Here is a 20493-nt window from a genome sequence, read left to right as displayed (position 1 = left end):
TCAGTTTCCTACCCGGCTTTAGACAAAGTCCTATGTAGTCTCTTAGATCGGCAGCCAGTGACCATCTTGCTTAGCAAATTGGAAAATTTATAACATGATGCAAAAGGGCTAGTGGCAGGAATGAACACAGCCAGAGCAGAGCTGCTACTAACCCTGAACCCTAGGACTGCTCCTAGGAATCTTGGTACCCGTGGCAGGCTGGTTGGAAGGATATTTTAGGCACGGGGACATCTTGACATCCTTCAAATGAATGAGTTATTGCTTACTTCATTTGAGGATAAGACCAGCTCTGTTTCCCTTTGATGGGAAAGCAGCGTAAATCACTGTGACTTACACACCGCAGACAGCTGAAGGGATGCCTTTTCCATAACATCCCAAGGGAAGTGTACCTCATCTGAATCACTTCCTCCTCCTGATAGAATTCAGTGCATATTTCTTAAAATGGTGGTGTGGATTAGAATCACATGGAGCATTTGTTAAAAAATACAAATTCCTGAAGAAGCCTGCCAGGAGTCAGACATGGTGTTTTAGCTTAGCCTCATGGCTAAAAACAATAAAATAAAATAATAAAATAAAACAATTTGCAGAAGATGTGAGCCTCTTAAAGACATTATAATTTTAACTGCACATTCTTTTGTTTCTTAGATATGCAAAGAATCTTTACAATTACAGAAGTCTTTCGAGCCTCCCTTAATCTCCTGGAGGCCTTGATGCAGAAAAAGTGCCCTCGGCCTTGGTGCTTGCTTCCATCCCCTTTGATGCCCTCCCCTCTTAGCAAACACACGTGGTGATATGGGGCGGGGGGGCAATTCCCTACCACAAAATAGGCACCTTGCCTGCCTGCGGTGTCTAGGTGGCTAGAACGGACCATTCTATTCAGCTGGGGCCTGCGGTGCATCACTTTACTACTGATGTATCTGGCACAGAGCCTGGACCTGCATGGAAAAACTAGGCTATAAAAGTTGAACTCTGTGAACTTTCACAAATGCTGTATTAAGTTGAGGGCTCTAACTCCCTGCCTCCAAGGCTCCATTACACCTTAGTGCTGAAGACTCACAGCGCATATTTCAAATAGGTTCCTTTCCCTGCTGAACACATGCAGCAGCCTTGTGAGTGATCACTGTGTCTGTTTCTTCCCAGGCTCCATCCCCAGGCATGGCCCAGCTGCTTAAGTCCTTCCCTAGTTACGATTAATAGTTGGTTGGAATTACTGTTCGAACTTGGTGTGGTACTTTTCATGGGTTACCCAGCATCCAGCTCCTGTGACAACGCTGGCTGCAGTGCACACACTCGGGGCAAACCTCAGAACCCATGCTGCAGCTCCATTCAGCTCTCCCACTCTCAAGCTCTCAACTCTGTTCACATTTCACAGCTAACAACCAATAACCGATCCGATTGCTTTACCACAGATCCTGTTTGCAGATGGGGATCAGAAAACGTGGAAGGCATAAAAAACGTTGCATGTGAACGAGGCCTTGAGAGCTTGGCTGGGCACTTCCAGGAAAGAACAGAGGGAAAGGGCATTCCAGGAAGATGCAACTGAATGAAAAGGCAGAAACAGCATAGAAATTGAGTGTGGCCTTCAAAGATCAATCTCCTAACCTGGCTTTGTTCTCAGGGTTTTCGAACTTCAGTGCCTACTAGACTCATCTGGGAGGCTTGCCAAATGCAGATTCCTGGGTCCCACAGAACTACAGAAACAGATGCTTTGGGGGTGGGACATCCAAGAATCCCAAGCCTCTTTGTATAATTTTGATGCAGGTGGTTGTTGACCATACTTTTAGAAACACTACTTCAGGGATTCTACCTGCTGCCGCAGCTGTATTTGCAATAAACCTACTCATGAAGTGGAAATGATAGGAGAACCTGTCTCTTTAAGCAGTGATGGGGATTAAATAAGAAGATAAGCTTGAAAACGTGTCATCGCAGTTTTACTGAAGCTCTGTCACCTACATATCTGTCTTGGATCTTTAACGAATTGCTCCTATATAAATACAAAAGCCCAGGCCGAAAGCATGGAACCAAGTGGTGTCCCAAGGGAATGGCCAAAAACCTGGACCCAAGGTGTCCCAGGGACTGGGCAAAAGCCAGGCCCAGCCGGTTCTAATCCCGGCAGCTCCACTTCCCATCCAGCTCCCTGCTTGTGGCCTGGGAAAGCAGTTGAGGACGGCCCAAAGCTCTGGGACCCTTTACCCGTGTGGGAGACCTGGAAGAGGTTCCTGGTTCCCGGCTTCGGATTGGCACAGCACCGGCCCGTTGCGGCTCACTTGGGGAGTGAATCATCGGACGGAAGATCTTCCTCTCTGTCTCTCCTCCTCTCTGTATATACGGCTTTCCAATAATAATAAATCTTAAAAAAAAAAAAGCCAGGCCCAAAGCCTGGACCCAAGGGGTGTCCTGGGGGACTGGGCTGGAGCATTGCAGTGGTAGAGTTTCTCCCCTTGATGGGTGAGATCAAGTCTAGTGGAACAGCCCAAGAAAAAGCAGCAAGATGAATCTATTAAAATTCTTTCTAATTTGCACATTTTTTCCTATTCTACCGGTGGTCTCTTCACTTATTTCCTTTGATGTGCCAAAGCTTCAAAGTTTTATATAGTCTAATTTGTTTAAAATCTTTGTCTGACAAATTGCTAAGAATGACCTACTACTAGTTTTAATGATCCATGACTATTTTAATGTTTACTGTGAATTTGAACATCTTTTATTTGATTATTGCTTATAGTCCTTATCTATATTCCTGCTGTTTTTTTTTTTTAACTTGTTGAACTCTTTATTCAATGGAGCATTAAGCTTTTTGCCTAACATGGCAAAGTACGCTAAACCTCCACCTGTGGTGCTGACATCCCATATGGGCACCAGTTCAAGTTCAGGCTGCTCCACTTTCATTCTAGCTCCCTGTTTATGTCCTTGGGAAAGCAGTTGAGGATGACCCAAGTGTTTGGACCCCTGCAGCCATGTGGGAAACCTGGAAGAGGCTTCAGGCTCCAGGCACCTGGCTCCTGTCTTCAGGCTGGCCCAGCTATAGCTGGCTGTCATGGCTATCTGGGGAGCGAACCAGTGAGTTGAAGATGCCTGCCTTTTCCTCTTTCTCTGAAACTGTTTCAAATAAATAAATATTTTAAAAAGACTATGAAATGTAAATAATGATTTTATTTATCTGAAAGATGCAGTGAAAGAAAGAAAGAGAAGGTGGCCGGGGCAAGAAGGGGAACTTCCATTTTCTGGCTTTCTCTCCAAATGGCAGCAACAGCCAGGGCTAGGCCAGGCCGAAGCCAGTACCTAGGAACTCCCTGTGTGACAGGGACCCCTGAATGTGTGCAGTGTGGAGACCGAAGCTGTTTTATTTCAAGGTCTAATCAAGGACATGAAAGAGCATTTTCCTGGAATATCCTTTGATGAAACTAAAAATATAAAATCTACCTCCTTACATATTCTTGGGCTGATATCTCAATTTTTCATCATACATTTTAAAAAGATGCAATTTCTGGAATATGGTAGACGTTGACATTTAAAATAAAAGTATCCAATTACCCACTTAAATATATCAACGTAATCTGAATATCACTGCAATTTGTTACTGTAACCAAATTTTTCAAAAATGAGTAGTTCAACTCTGAAGGGCAACCTATTTACATTATTTTTCTCCATGAACTCTTACCTTCATTCCATACTCCCATACAATTTTATTATAATGTTATTTATTATCATATGCAATAATTATACTTCTTTTTACCCTATTCCTTCATAACAAAAATATAAATTGTTTTGATTTTTAATAACCTGTAGCCTTAAGTTAATACATGTTAAAACCATTCTTCTGATGTGACTTATGACCACTCAAAAGAATGCAAACATAAATTTAAAAAATTACTTTCGGGGCCATCACTGGGGAGTAGTGGTTAAGCGGCAGCTTGAGAAGATACCATCCCATATCGGAGTGTCTGTCTGAGTTCTAGCTGCTCTACTTCTATTCAGATCTGTACTAACACACCTGAAAAGGCGATAGAAGATGGACCAAGTGCTTGGGCCCTAGACCATCCGTGTGGGTTGACCCAGATGCACCCCCAGGCTCCTGGCTTTGACCTAATCTACACATGGCCGTTGTGAGCATTAGAGGAGAGAGCCAGCATATGGGATACCTCCATCTTTCTGTTGATCTGCCTTTCAAATAATAAATTCAGTTGCTAAAAATTACTTTACCATTTCTTTTATTTATTTGAAAGGTACAGAGAGAGTCAGTAGTGGCCCACTCTTCTAATACTCACAATAGCTACAGCTGGGTAGGCCAAAGCCAAGAGTCTGGAGCTTAACTCAAGCCTGGTATGTAGTTGGCAGGGACCTGAGTATTTGAGCATTACCTGCTGCCTCCGGGATGCACCTTGGCAGGAAGCTGGAATCAGAAAGAGAACCAGGATTCAAACCCAGGCACTTCAACATAGGATGCGCATATCCCAAGCATTTTAACCACTATTATAAAACCTTGTCTCGTATAATGTAAATTTTCCTAAATAATTATTAGACATAAAATTAGTTTTTATAGAAATGCTGTGCTTAACTATGCAAATGGGTTTTCCTGTCAACCCGTTATTATATTCTTATGTGGGTTTTAAAATCATTTACTCATTTTCTTATATTGCCTGAAAGGCAGAGAAAGAACAAAATCTCCCTTCTTCTGAGTCATTCCTCATATTCTCATAAGACTTGTTGCTGGGCCAGGACAAGGACAGGAGCAGAAACTCCATCCAGGTCTCCCACGTGAGTGGCAGTGACCAAGTACTTGAGGCATCAGCTACTGCCTCCCAGCATGTGCATCCAGCAAGAACCTAGAATCAATAACAGAGCCATGGGGCCAGCACAGTGGCAGGCTAAGCCTGTAGCTGCAGTGCTGGCATCCCATGTGGGCACCAGTTCCAGTCCCCACTGCTGTACTTCTGATCCAGCTCCTTGCTTACAGCCCGGGAAAGTGGTGGAGGACAGCTCAAGTCCTTGAGTCCTTGCACCCACATGGGAGACCCAGAAGAGGCTCCTGGCTCTTGGCTTTGGATCAGCCCAGCTCTTGGCCACTGTGGCCATTTGGGGAGTGTACTAGCAGATGGCGATGTCTTTCTGTCCCTGCTTCTATCTCTGTAACTCTGCCTTTCCAATAAAAATTTAAAATATTTTTTTAAATGAAAGAACAGAGCCAGTACTTGAACTCAGGCACTGTGATATAGAATGTGGGCATCACACACATCTTTTTTTTTCTAAAGATTTATTTATTTTTATTGGAAAGGCAGATACAGAGAGAAGGGCAGAGAGAAAGGAACCACACACATCTTAATTCCTGTGTCAAATGCTTACCCAACATATAATTATGGAGTAAGATTTGCGAATAGGATGCAGCAACAACTGTGCTTTCACTTTCCATTTTTATGAAAGTAAGTGCTAAGAAACCATATATGTCAGTGGATACAGCATTACTTATGCCATTGTCATTGAATTTTTAGAGTCAGATTTACATGTAAAGTCATAATAACTTTTCATATTTTTCACAACACTTTAAGAGTTGATGAACGGACAACCTGACTAGTTTCTTCTTAAAGTTTTACTGAATTAAATAATTAGATACTTACTGATTTACAAAATGGTGAGTGGCTCAGGATCACAGCCATCCAGCTTTTTAGGCTCTGGGAAATGCTACATGGGCTTCTGAGATGTGCCCACCAAGTCCTGATATTTGAGCCCTGTGCAATCCTCTCCCCTTGGGGATGGATGGGCTAAACCTGAGATCTAACTTCGCACAAATAAGATATGGCAAAAGTCTAGAGATATAGCAAACAGAAGGAATACTATAGTTAATGTATGGTACACTTGAAACTTCTAAGACACTAGATCGTAACTGTTTTTGCCATACACACAGAAAGTGCTAACTATGTGAAATGATGGCTGTTAATTTGATTGATTCCATCATGTCACAGTGCATGCATGTATGTATATACACACAGATGTGAAAACATTGTGCTATATGGCATAAAGTATCCAATTCTTGTCAGTTATACCTTTAAAAAGCTGGAAGAAACTAAACACTGCAATAAAGTTAATGCCATGTTCAATTTGAGGTTATTAAAAGACTGTCCAGTTTCACTATCATTTTCATTCTGAAGGAAGTCCTATGGTGCCCTATGGAAAAGCTCACATGGCAAGGAACTGAGGGAGACGTCTGGCCAATAGCCTGTAAGATCTAAGGCTCTGTATCCAATATCCAACAACAAACCGAATCCTGCCAACGTTGGAAAATAAACTTAGGAGAAAATATTCCCTCAGTTGAGTCTTCGGAGAGCTTTGGTCTATATCTTGGTTATGTTGTAAGCGATTCTGAGTCAGAGACACACAGTTTTGCTACACTCAGATTCCTGTCCCACAGAAACTAGGAAATAATACATGTCTATTGAGTTTTTAAAAATATATTTATTTGAGGAAAGAGGAAGAGAGAGGAACAGAGACACACAGAAGGAAATTTTCTATCTGCTGGCTCATTTCCTAAATGTCCATAAACAGCTAGGGCTGCAGCAGGACAAAGTCAGGAACCCAGAATTCATTCAGGGGTCCCAAGTGGGTTGCCAGTATACCCAACTACTTGAGCCACAGCTGCTGCCTTCCTGGATGCACATTAGCAGGGAGCTGGATTTGGAAGCTGAACCAGGACTCAAACCCAGAAACTACATATATAAATGCAGGCATCCCGAACAGCATCTTAACCAACAGCATCAAACACCCACCATTGTTTGTTTGAAGTTTTGAGATAACCCCCCAAAAAGTTTTGTTGAATGCTGTCAAATAATTCTTTAATAGTTCAGTTACTCTTTTCCCTACAGAGAACATTTAACCAAACATACTGCACAAAATTCTTGGTATGAAAAATGGAAATTCTACTATATTTTATGGACTTTTACCAATATACATTTTTTCACAAAATGCTTTTACCTTGTCATATGCTTTAAATATAATTTTAGAAAAATTTTAGAGGTGCAGATTTAGCAATCTATGAAAAAAATCTGTCATATGACCTAACTAGCCAAAGGTAATCATTTCCAAAGCAAATGGCTAAGTCAGCTTCTTGTCTTAAAAAGGATGACTTCATTTTCCAACTCAATAAATATGTCAACATTTATTTCTGTGGTGATCATCTCTCTTGTAAATCTAAACTCGAAGATGGGCAGATAGATGGAAAAATCAATAAAGCATGAAGGCTTGCTGTGTTGCTATGACTGTCACCAGGACGAAATAAGATGATATAGAAATCAGTATTTCTTCTAGTGCTAATTCTTTTTTGTCTTGCTATCCCAGAATTCTCCATCAGGAGTGATGCATTCTATGACAATAGTTGGGAGAATAGAAAAGAGAGGTCATTAAAAGAAAAAAGTGGGCCCGGCAGTGTGGCCTAGCGGCTAAAGTCCTCGCCTTAAATGCCCCGGGATCCCATATGGGCGCCGGTTCTAATCCCGGCAGCTCCACTTCCCATCCAGCTCCCTGCTTGTGGCCTGGGAAAGCAGTCGAGGACGGCCCAAAGCCTTGGGACCCTGCACCCATGTGGGAGACCCAGAAGAGGTTCCTGGTTCCTGGCTTTGGATTGGCGCGCACCGGCCCGTTGCGGCTCACTTGGGGAGTGAAGCATTGGATGGAGGATCTTCCTCTCTGTCTCTCCTCCTCTATGTATATCCGGCTTTCCAATAATAATAAAATCTTTAAAAAAAAAAGAGAGACAGGGTATTTTGACTGGTGGTAGGATAATTTATAATGGAAACGCAAGAGCGATTACTTTTTTCTTTTTAAAGATTTATTTATTTTTATTACAAATCAGATATATAGAGAGGAGAAGAGACAGAGAGGAAGATCTTCTGTCCAATGATTCACTCCCCAAGTGAGCGCAGCGGCCGGTTCTGTGCCAATCCAAAGCCAGGAACCAGGAACCTCTTCTGGGTCTCCCACATGGGTGCAGGGTCCCAAAGCTTTGGGCCGTCCTCGACTGCTTTCCCAGGCCACAAGCAGGGAGCTGGATGGGAAGTGGAGCTGCCGGGATTAGAACCGGCGCCCATATGGGATCCCGGGGCTTTCAAGGCGAGGACTTTAGCCGCTAGGCCATGCCGCCGGGCCCACCCTGTCTCTTTTTAATGATTATCTATTTAAAACGGACAGAGGGAGAGAGAGTGAGAATCTTCTGAGCACTAGTGCACTCCCCACATACCTATAATATCCTGAGCTTGACCAGGACAAGGCCAGGAGCCCAGCCCATCTGGGTCTCCCCATATGTGTGGCAGGGGCCCAAGTATCTGAGCAGTCATCTTCTGCCTACCAGGAACATTAACAGGAAGCTGGGGAAGCAGAGTATCTGGGACCCAACCAAGCACTCTGAGATGGGATAAAAGCCCCCTAAGCAGTTAAACCTGCTATATCACAATTCCTGCCCCCCAAAACACTGTTTCAAATGGCAATTTTCACCTTTAATAGAAATACATACAACAAATGGAGCAATAGGAACATTTACCATAGTCCATTAAAGCTGTCTTCTTAATATTTTAATGCCACAGATTTTTCTGACTTGTGAAATGTTTGGCTTCATCATCAAGAACATTTAATATTTTAAAATATAAAATAACAGAAATGGACAAACTGCTCATAAAATTCACATGTAAATGCAAGGGATGCCCCAAGCCACACCAATCTTGAAAAACACCGAGGAGCTGGCATTGCACTATAGCATCCCACATGGTTTAAGTCCTGGCTGCTCTACTTTTTTTTTTATTAAATTTATTCATTAATTACATTGTGTTGTAATTTCATAGGAACTGGGATTCTCCCCACACTTCCCCACACCCTCCCCCCATGGTGGGTTCCTCCACCTGGCTGCTCTACTTTTGACCCAGCTTCCTGCTAATGTGTTTGAAAAAGGAATGAGACTGTCTACTGTTGCCATATGGGAGACCCAGATGGAGCTCCTGGCTCCCAAGTTTGGCCTGGCCTAATCCTGGCTGTTGTCGCCATTTGGGGAGTAAACCAGCAGATGAAAGTTCTCTCTAGCTCTCCTTCTCACTCTCTCTCTACCTCTCTGTCTCTCTGTAGCTCTACTTTTCAAATAAATAACATAATCCTTTTAAAAAAGACTGACAAAATTAGAGAACTGAACTCTTCCCAAATCTGTAGGAGTGAAAGCACTGCAGCGTGGCATAAAGATACATGGATCAATGCAACAGAACTAAAGATCCAGAAGAAATCTTTTTTTTATAGTCAGTTGAGTTTTTGTCAAGGCACAAGCCAATTCAATGGAGAAAGACAAGTTTTTTCAACAAACGATGCCTAGACAAGTGCTAGCCACATGAAAGAGGGTTCCTTCCTCACACTATACATAAAACAAGCTCTAAATGAATAGTCCAAATTCTAAGAAACCTTAGGAGATTTTAACCATGCACAAAGCAGTGAGTCCATAGCTATGACATCAGAGTCATAAGTGATAAAGGAAATTATTTGTAAGTTAGGCTTCTTCAAAATTAAAAAAATGTGATTTAACATATATCATCAAGAAAGTAAAAAGACAACCCATACAATGGAAGAGAATATTTACAAATCATAGATGTAACAAGAAACTAGTATCCAGAACATGCCAAGAATATTTGCAACCCGGTAAAACAAAACCCAGTTTTTAAAAATCTGGCAAGGATATGAAAAGACATTTCTCCAAATAAGATATACAAATGTCTAATGAGCAAGTATAAGTCAACACCACAATGAAATACCTACCACTTGATATCCACTAGGATGACTTTAGTAAAAACATGGACAGTAACAACTATTGGGAAGGGCATGGATAAATTGAAACCCCCATAGATTACTGGTATGAAACTAATCACTTTTAAACGACAATACTTTTCCCCAAAAGTTTATTTTTATTATACAGGGAGATTTACAGAGAGAAGGAGAGACAGAGAGAGATCATCCATCTGCTGGTTCACTCCCCAAGTGGCCACAACAGCTAGAGCTGAGCTGATCCAAAGCCAGGAATCAGGAGCCTCTTCTGGGTCTCCCACACAGGTGCAGGGTCCCAAGGCTTTGGACCTTCCTCTACTGCTTTCCCAGGCCACAAACAGGGAGCTGGATGGGAAGTGGAGCAGGCAGGACAGGAATTAGCACCCATGTGAGATCCTGGCACTTGAAGGTGAGGATTTAGTCACTGAACCATCATACTTGGGCCAAACTAGAATACTTTTTGTTGTTAAGGCACTGATCATTTCTTAAAAGAATAGGTCAGTTTTCTTGCATGAAAGCTACCAATCTGAGCTGAGGGCTTGCTCATGACCAAATAGAAACTAGAATTTGGCAGGAATATCCGTTGGTGACATGGTGTGTTCTTTCCTGATAGCCATTTTACATGTTTAATGTAGAAATCAGAATGGCCCCATGAGGATTCAGATGTTGAATAATGAAATAAAACTTTTAAAATATTTATTAGAAGATTTTGAATCAACTACTGATGGATCTTCAGGACGGTTGTAGCCTACTTCCATTTGTGAATAACTGGTATCCCTGGTGGGAAAAGCAGTATTGATATCACCAGGACTGTTCTACTAACAATGCCTCCCCTATAAAATGTACATATGGCATAGAAACCCCAATCTATACATTTGACCTTATCAAAATTAGAGTATTTGCCCAGGAAAAGATACCAGTCATTCTCATCAAGATTTTAGATCAGTGATTAAGATGCCTGTATCCCATATTGGAGTACTTGGGCTTGGTTCCCAGCTCTAGTGCCTAACTCCAGCTCCCTATCGATGCAGATACTGGGAGGCAGTGGTGATGGTTCATGTAACTGGGTTCCCTCCACCAACATTAGATATCTGGATTGACTTTCCATGCTGGTTTGGGCTGAGCCCCATGCTAGCTATTGCAGGCATTTGGAAGTGAAGTAGTAAAATCTACACGCAGGTGCTCTCTGTACTTCTCTCCCTGATACCCTCTCAATTACAGAAATAAATAGAACCATACAGGGATCATACTATATTCCTGTAGAATGGTGAAAATTTATAAACAAGCACTGAAGAGGGAGGATACAGGAAATGTGTTGTAGCCACTCTGGAAACACTTTCACAGTTGATTATAAAGTTAGATATTACCGACTGCATGGCCTAGCTATACCACTCCTATATGCTTAAGCTAGAGAAATCATACACATCCTACAAAAGCTTGTATGTGAATGTTCACAGTAGTTTTACTTATAATTCTTGTAGCCTAGAAAACTCAAATGTTCTTCAGATGATGAATGAATAAACAAATTATAGTACATCCCTATTATCAAGAATTACTCTCAGAAATAATATAGAATGAATTATTGATATATACTTTAAACAATGAATCTTGAAAGTGTTATTCTATGTTAAAAGTATCAAAATGTTACTGTATAATTCTATTTATATGACAATTTGGAGACATAAAATATAGAAAGAACAAAAGAGTGGTTCTGCTTCTAACAGTGATCAGGAGTTGGGGAGAATTAGCTTACAAAGCAGCAACAAAAGGGAATCTTGAGAGTGTGATAAAACCACTGTGCAACATGACTGTGGTGGTTGTCACACACACTCCACTATGTGTGTGTGCGTGTGTGTCTTGATTCTGACTGGTTATTCCAGCGTGTCCACATGTCAGAATCCCAAACCACTTAACATGGGTGAGTCATAGTGTATGTAAATTCTCAGTAAAGTCAATTCTAAAAAGCAAGCAAGCAAACCAGCCTCCATATTTGTATTCACCCAATTTCTGTTGCATACTAAGATTGGGCAATTTCTAAAGCTGTTTACTTAGCTCAGCATTCTTGAGGGTCAAGAATGTGACTCTGGCAGGGGCTTAGCTCCGCTGCCTTTGTGGCAAAAGGGATGTGAAGGGGAATATGCAGGAGAGGGAGAAAGACACATGGCAAGACAGGGAGCCAGAGTAACGGGTTGGCTTGCAAGAATGACATCACTTCCTTCTGAGGACAGTGCCCTCACTTACCTAAGAAGCCCTCACTAGGCCCCACTTCTTACAACAGCTCTCAGCAGCTCAACACCACAAATTGCAAACCAAACCTCCAACACATAAATCCTGGGGGATAAATCATATCTAAACATAGTACCACTCGGGCCCAGCGGCGTGGCCTAGCGGCTAAAGACCTCGCCTTGAAAGCCCCGGGATCCCATATGGGCGCCGGTTCTAATCCTGGCAGCTCCACTTCCCATCCAGCTCCCTGCTTGTGGCCTGGGAAAGCAGTCGAGGACGGCCCAATGCATTGGGACACTGCACCCGCGTGGGAGACCCAGAAGAGGTTCCAGGTTCCCGGCATCGGATCGGCGCGCATCTTCCTCCCTGTCTCTCCTCCTCTCTGTATATCTGACTGTAATAAAAATAAATAAATCTTTAAAAAAAACCAAAAAAACATAGTACCACTCCAGTCCTGCTTCTTAAAAATAACTACTATTGATGGCTTAGCATGTTACTTGTCTAGAACCTGAAAACATGTGATATAAAGGGTTTACAGTTTTATAAATGGATTCATGTATATAGCATATGTTGATTATATTGCTTTTTTCAAGTAGAGGTCTTCTTAGATGTGTAGGTACATAACTAGACACATATAAGTCTACTTATATTTTTTACCTTCTTTGTTTTCAAGTGCTATATGCCATTTTATACATATGACATTATCTATTTAAGAACTCTTCTGTTGTTGGCTATTTAGGTGTGTCAGGTCTTTCTCTATTACTCTTGTACCATAGTGAACAGCCCTATGGATACATCTTTTTGCAAGTATATTGATAAGATACATGCCTTATCAAAAGTGGGATTACTGGGGTCACAGGTTATTTGTAACTTGAGCCTATATAGCTACTGACAGAATTCCCTCTGCAGAAGCAGAAAGGATGGAAGGAGGCATGGCTGAATTCTGCAGTCTCCCATTCAACATTCTTTAATTTTCGTCTTCCACAGGATCATGCTGATATTGAGTGGAAGTTTGCAAGGACAAAGCTCTGGATGAGTTACTTTGATGAAGGTGGCACCTTGCCACCTCCTTTCAACATCATCCCGAGCCCCAAGTCATTCCTATACCTTGGCCACTGGTTCAACAACACCTTCTGCCCCAAGAGAGACCCTGATGGCCGACGGAGAAGGCACAACTTGAGAAGCTTCACCGTAAGCCTTTTCAAATTGCTTTGGGATGCTCCCTAACTTAAACATCGTAACACTGGCGTCTACAGATGCTTGGGGGTTTGTCAAACAGGAGCTTTGGTGTTATTTTCCAGTCCTAATATTTGGAAATACATTCAGACGGGAGGGTGGGGTGGGAGAGAGTGTTGATGTAACCTCTCTTTCCATTTTCAATTCCAGGAACGCCATGCTGACAGCCTGATACAGAATCAGCATTATCAGGTAAAACTTCCTCACTGGGACTAAGGACAATGCAGAAACTGTCTTCATTTTCTGATTCAGTTTCCTTATAGAAGCTGGTTCCTAGCCATCACAGTGACTTCTTTTTGTAAAGATTTACTTATGCATTTATTTTTAAAGACAGAGAGAGAGAGAGGTGCTTCTGTCCTTCTGCCCACTGGACTACTCCACAACTGTTCCGCAACAGCTAGGCCTGGCCCAGCGCAAAGCAAGAAGCCTGGAACTCCATCCAGGTCCCCCACGTGGGTGGCAGGGGCCCAAGTAGTTGAGCTGCCTACCACTTCTCTCCCAGATGTGTTAGCAGGGAGCTGGATCACAAGCAGAGCATTTGTGACTTTAACTGATACTCTAACATGGGCTGCCAATGTTGCAAGCACTGATTTAACCTACTGCAACACAACACCTGCCCCTCAGTGACTTCTTAAGATCAGAGTACTAGAAGTAATAAATATAGCATTGGGTATTGTTACTTGAAATCAGATTGAAGTAGAAAGTGTATTCCAATTTTGATACTTACTAGTCGTGTGACTTTGGACAAGCCAATTCACTTCACTGAGCCTCAGGTTCCTTGTATGTGAAAGGGGGATAACAATAAAACTTAACTTGTGGGGCCCAGCACTGTGGCAGAGCAGATTAACCCACCACCTATGACAAAAGCATCCCAATTAGGCATCAATTTGAATCCTGACAACTCCATAGCCAATCCTGCACCCAGCTAATGTGTCTGGGAAAACGGTGGGAGCTGGTCCAACTGCCTGGGCCCTCCCAACCACAGGAGACCTAGATGAAGCTCTGGACTCCTGGTTTTGGCCTAAACAGGCCTAACCATTGCAGTTATTTTGAGAGTGAACCAAGAGATGGAAAATTCTAATTCTGCCTTTCAAAAAAATAAATCTTCAAAAAACAAAATGCCTTAACTAACAATATTGTAAAAATTGAGGTGTGTGTATGACTTTTGGAGGGGAGGAGTGTTGCCCTGCATAGCACCTAACAATGCAGTAAGCGCTAGCTTACAGTCGTCGTCGTCATCATCATCATCATAACTCATGGTGACCATCATCATCATCATCATCATCATCGTAACTCATGGTGACCATATGTGTGCCATTTCAAACTAAAATAAATTAGATGCCATATTTGTAAAGAAATATAGATCGATTCTGACAAGAAAATCTTCACTATATTATTAGTAACATATCGAAATCAGAAAATTCAGAGACTCTCAATTTTATAAAAGGAAGAAAAAAATTTCATCTTCCTAGGGGTGTTAAGGTTTAATCCGGCTTGAAAGGAAGAGATAACATGACCATTCAAGTATTATTTCATTGTTACTATGCTGTAAATGTGAATTCATGTTTTCTTTATATGTTGGGTGGGAATTTTTCCTTTCTGGTAAATTTGCTTTTACTGGCCCATTCTGCTACCACATTCAAAGACATATTTTGTTCAGTTAAGGGACTTAACCCATTATGGGGGCAGACGACAACTAGATCTTCTACAGGTTTTCTATCGCAAGGATGACCGAAACCTGTTTTTATTTACTGTATAGATAGTTTATTTCACTAAGAGCCTGGAATGAAACTGAATTTATTTCTTCCTGTTTTTCTTTTTTAATTCCAGGAAGTTATCAGGAATTTAGTAAAAAGATACGTGGCTGCTATGATAAGAAATTCCAAAACAAATGAGGGACTAACCGAGGAGAATTTTAAGGTAATTTAATCACTGGGTGGTTTCTCATGTCTTCTTAAACTATCATTTCATCTTCTTCACAGCTTTTGAGGTTCTTTATAGGTTTTTGCCTTGCTACCTGCCTATAACCAAGGTCTAATCCTTATTCTGTTTCTTCAAATTGCCTATCACCCAGTAGAGAAATTTTACCAGTGTACATCATACCATGATCAGTTTCATGAACAAAATCAATCTTCCTCACGTAGTCTTATAATATTCTGAGTGTTTTCCAGTACAGTAATTGAATGCTTTAATCAAAAGTGAGGAACATCTGGCACACAGGCACTATAAGACCCATGAAATAATTTGGTCTGGCCTGGCAAGGCAACCATAGATAGCACTCAAAAAGTAAATAAATCTATAGCTGGCACTTTTTAACTTGAAAGCTTCGTATGACCCATTAACAATGTTATAAATATCAAAAAGGCCCTTGGTAGGCAAAACGTTCCCCACCCCTGCATGTGTCAAGGATGTATAGTGAAGGGTAAGACAGCCAGAGCAAGCTTCCTGGAGGCTTAAAGAATTGCTTTGCCTAAAAGAGGAAAGACAAAAAAAAAAAAAAAAAATCAATTCTTGGATATAAGGTCTTAAGACACTCTACCACTACACTATACAATGATGTTGCCCTTCGCTAAGTGGGTCTTACCTGGTGGCCATTCTGGGCTCCAGGCCACACTTGGGAATGTCAAGAGACATTTTTGGTCACTGCTTTGGCATATAATAGGTAAAAAGCAAAATGGCTCATAAAGCTCTGGTGATGACTAGGCTAGCCCCCTCCATGAGGACTATCCAGCCCAGACTGTCAACAGTGCAAGGTTGAGACACCCTTTTCTAGAACACATTTCTTTTCTAAGGTTGCTATCCTGACATAGCTCATCTGTTGAGGGCCTGCTATGTGCCAAGAACTCTGAGTAGAGGAGTATGCAAGATCTAAACAGCCCCTAGTCTCATGGAGTGATGAGCAGTAATAGTGATGTGACTGAATGTTGTGACAGGGTAAACACAGGGCACTGTGAAGACTGACAAGAGGAACGCAAATTGGACTTGGAGGGCAGAACAGTCTTTCCAGAGGAAGTGGTATTTAAGCTAAGGCTTGCAAGGGGTGGAGGCACAGATGGAGAGTTGATGAGAAGTGTTCTAGACAGAGAGGCTAGCACAGGCAAAGGCCCAGAAACAAGAGAATATTCTGTCCAGAAGGGTGGACATTGGACAGCCTGGAAAATGAAGGGGGGGGGGAGAGTTGAAACTACAGAAAATTCAATAGAAACTAGGCCTTAAAAAGTTCATAGCATGGTGTTTCACTTTTTCCTGAATTACAAGTTTTAAGCAAGGAGATGATATGTTCAGAGTTAAACTTTTTTTTTTATTTTATTGGAAAGGCAGAGAGCAACAGAGATCTTCCATCCAGTGGTTCATCCCTAATTGCCCACAATAGCCATGAGTAGGCCAGGCCAAAGTCAGGTGCTGGGGATGCAAACTCTCCTACATCAATAGCAGGGGTCCAAGAACTTGAGCTTCCACCTGCTGCCTCCCACAGGGCCCAGTATCAGGGAGCTGGAATCAGCAGCACAGTCAGCACTTAACCCCACCCAGCCCCTCCGATTTGGGATACAGGCTTCCCAGGTGGCATCTTAACTGCTGCCTCAAAAGCCTAGACTTTTTGGTTTTTAAGATTTATTTATTTATTCATTTATTTACAGATCTTCCACCTGCATGTTCACTCTGCAAATGGTCACAACAGCCGGGGCTGGGACAGACTGAAGCCAGGAACCTTAAGATTCATTTAGGCCTCCCACTTGTCTTTTACTTATTGTTTTTTTTTTTTTTTGATACAGTTTAGCTGGCGCTGGGGTCTCCCCCCACCCTTGCTGTCTCACAATGGGTGTTTTTTATGAATTTTCCCAAGTCCATCATGCTGCTGCTGGAATGTCTCCCAACCATGTAGGAGACAGTCATTTCGCTGTGAGTTCATTCTTGTATCCCAGGGCCCTAATCGGAAGATACAATGAGGACTAGATCTTCGTTATTTCCAGGCAGTACCAGTAACAGTGATAAAAAGGGACATTCACCATCTCAGGTGATTATAAGCAATCAGCCTCTTATGGAGAGCTAGGCTTTTAAAAGGCAGTTTTTAAAGCAGCATCTAAGCAGTCAGTGAACAGGGGCCATTTCAGAGGCGTAAAGGAACAGATCCACCGTCCCCAGACAGCTGTCTCTACTACTGTGTCATTCCTTAGAGTGCTAAAAGCTTTTTCCTGGTGTGCTTCTTTTACATGCAGATACTTGTGCAAGGCAGTGTCCTAAGCTAATACCTTCATTGTCAGTTAATACTTCAGCAGGGATTAGTCTGCTGATGGGCCCAGTTGGCAAGGTTGTGAAATCAACTTTCCCACTGCCCAATTTTCCCAGTAGCGAACCCTAACATGTTTGCGTGTGTGCGCATATGGTTGAATAATGGGAGATTTTTCTCAGTCTGTGCACTTTGTGATTTGCTACTAGGAAAAGCCTACTGCATTCCAGAGGGGACTCAGTGTGCCTAGTCTGCATCAGAAATCAAGCTTCCTGACATAATGTGCCTCCTCTTTCCCCAGGAACTGAAGCAGGACATCTCCAGCTTTCGATATGAAGTGCTTGACCTCTTAGGAAATCGAAAACAGCCCAGGAGAAGCCTATCCACTAGCAGCACTGAACTCTCTCAGAGGGATGATACCAATGATGGCAGTGGTGGGGCTCGGGCCAAATCCAAGAGTGTCTCTTTCAATTTAGGCTGTAAGAAAAAGGCCTGCCAGGGGCCGCCTCTCATCAGAACCATGCCGAGAGCCAGTGGTGCTCAAGGGAAGTCAAAAGCTGAGTCGTCAAGCAAACGCTCTTTCATGGGCCCTTCTCTCAAGAAATTGGGCCTCCTATTCTCCAAGTTTAATGGTCATATGTCTGAACCCAGTTCAGAGCCAATGTACACCATTTCTGATGGAATCGTTCAGCAGCACTATATGTGGCAGGACATCAGATATTCTCAGATGGAGAAAGGGAAAGCAGAGGCCTGTTCTCAAAGCGAAATTAACCTCAGCGAGGTAGAATTAGGTGAAGTGCGGGGCGCTGCTCAGAGCAGTGAATGCCCCTTAGCCTGTTCCAGCTCTCTTCACTGTGCATCCAGCATCTGCTCCTCAAATTCTAAACTCTTAGACTCCTCCGAGGATGTATTTGAAACTTGGGGAGAGGCTTGTGACTTGATCATGCACAAATGGGGTGATGGACAGGAAGAACAAGTTACAACTCGGCTCTAAATCAAGCCCCTATCACCTGTTCTGGAACTCAACAGAAAACTTACTCTGTCCTTGCTCTCTGAAGTGATGTAGATATGATTCCCTCACTGCCCCTGCTAGGAAGGAGAGTGAAAACTCCTATTATTTTCACTGTCTTTTATACCCACATTCTCCAGGGGTTTGTTTTGTTTTGTTTTTGTTGTTTTATTACCTTTGCTATGATTTGCCTTTTTATACCTATTAACACTAAGTCCATCTCACAACCAACTGAAGGGGTGTTGCTCCTAATCAGCAGAGGTGCAGTTGGGTGCTTAACCCTTTCGCTTTGCTTTCCTGCCCCTTGCTTCCTCGAAGCTCCAGGTGCCACTGTGCTATTGTTGCTGCCGCAGATTCCTGCCCTTCCTTGGGATCTCACACCATGCCCGCCCACAGGGTGGAGGGATGCGGCCAGCAGCCCCCACCAGCTAACAGATAAGGCGAGCCGACCTGCCTATCTTTGTTGCCCTTCAGTGCTACACGCTGCCCATGCTGGTTCAATGAACAGCATAAAAGGGAGGCTAAACAGGCTCCAAAGAATTGTCAGCTCGTGGTTTCCCTTTGGTTTTGTTTCTAAAACACTACAAACTTTTTATTGTGGGGGCTGTTGAGTTTTGTTGTTTCTTGAAGATGTGTTAGTTTCGTAATGTGTACCAATGAGATATTTACCCCGTAGTATATGTCATATTTATCTAATAAGTTAGGTGAAATCCTTTCTGGTGTTTGTGTGTTTCAGTTAACTACATTTTGAAATTTGATAGTATCAAAATTAGTATTTAGGATATGTATGGTTTTTCTAAAAAAAACCTTATACTGCACTCTAACCAACAACCACTACATCTCATACACTGGCAAGAAAAAAAAATCATTAGCTGGTCTATTTATAAGGTCCCATCTACTGTTGAGTTTTAATCATTGCTATCAAAGTTTTTTTCCAATTTTAGTATATGTGCTGCCAAAGCGTGCACTATCAAAGAGTTTCTAAGATAAAAGCCTGGGTTTGAAACATTTTCTATCAGAAAAGTGACATTTTACTGAGGTGTTAAGAGCCTGAGAAATGAGCGTCTTTTGTTTGCTTCCAGAAAAAAAGTTGATTTTAGGTCTAGATAACCTTGTTTAGGTTGCAGTTTTAATATTCTTTGGGAGCAGTGGAATTGCATGTGTAAGCTTGTGTTAGATATAACACCCCTAGCGAACTCATGAAAGGGTAAACATAATCCAAATTCTGCTCTTATTTTCTACAGCTTAAGAGTGCCTCATTAGAATACAGAGGTTGAAGTTTAAAAATGAAGTCCATAACACATGTGGTCATAATTTTAGATCCGATAATCACCAGGAGATAGCCTGCTGAGCAAGAATGGTTCTCACCAGTATTTGTACAAAAGCTTCTCCAATTTAAACCCTAGTAAATGAGCTGAAACAGCCCTGCTAGATCTGGATCCTGGAGATTAAATTCACACTGTGTGTCCCTAGAAAAGGAAGTGTTAGTTAGGTTTCCTTCTGTTCTTTTAGTTGTCAACATTAATAGGAGTTCCTCTTTCTGAATTGTCAAGATGACGTTGAACAATAAAATTTTGTCTACTCGACTGATTTGTACGGATGGTACCTAAAAATTATACATAGCACTGTTTCTTAAGTGTCTCACAAATGTATATATAATTTCTGATATAACTGTTGTAGCAATTATGTTAACAATTTGTCAAAGAACAGGGTGATCAGACACAGAGGCATGGTCCCAAATGCACACTTCTCTCAGCTGTGTTCTAAAGAAAGAACATGTGCAAACCACAGTAGTCAGCACCTACTGGTGAAAGAAGCTAGTGTCATATTCCAGGGGAGTACATTGTTTTTCCAACATTTTCAGGGTATTCTCTGCATGACTGGAGCTAGGACTTCACTAGCAATGTTGAGGCCTCATTTAATGGAGGTTAAAGCCAATTGTCCCTTTATGTTGATGACACCCACGTTTTTACTCAGTAGAATGTAGGAAGGGAGATTTCTCCACCGCAGTTTT

General features: G+C 42.1%; 1 protein-coding gene across 1 annotated transcript in view; it reads left to right on the top strand.

Moving 5' to 3' along the window:
• TRPC5 (transient receptor potential cation channel subfamily C member 5) overlaps window positions 1-18557 on the top strand; it is a 286027-nt gene extending 267470 nt beyond the window's left edge. Inside the window, exons 8-11 of the mRNA XM_004590202.4 lie at window positions 12994-13197; window positions 13393-13434; window positions 15073-15162; window positions 17772-18557. Coding sequence (XP_004590259.2) covers window positions 12994-13197; window positions 13393-13434; window positions 15073-15162; window positions 17772-18464 — 1029 coding nt within the window. The 3' untranslated portion in view covers window positions 18465-18557. The remainder of the gene's footprint in view (window positions 1-12993; window positions 13198-13392; window positions 13435-15072; window positions 15163-17771) is intronic.
• The last annotated feature ends 1936 nt before the right edge of the window (window positions 18558-20493 follow it).

Source organism: Ochotona princeps, chromosome X, assembly GCF_030435755.1.
Source record: "Ochotona princeps isolate mOchPri1 chromosome X, mOchPri1.hap1, whole genome shotgun sequence".
Classification (NCBI taxonomy): Eukaryota; Metazoa; Chordata; class Mammalia; order Lagomorpha; family Ochotonidae; genus Ochotona; species Ochotona princeps.
Note: the sequence above shows the minus strand (reverse complement) of the source record. Positions and strands in the feature narration are given on the sequence as shown.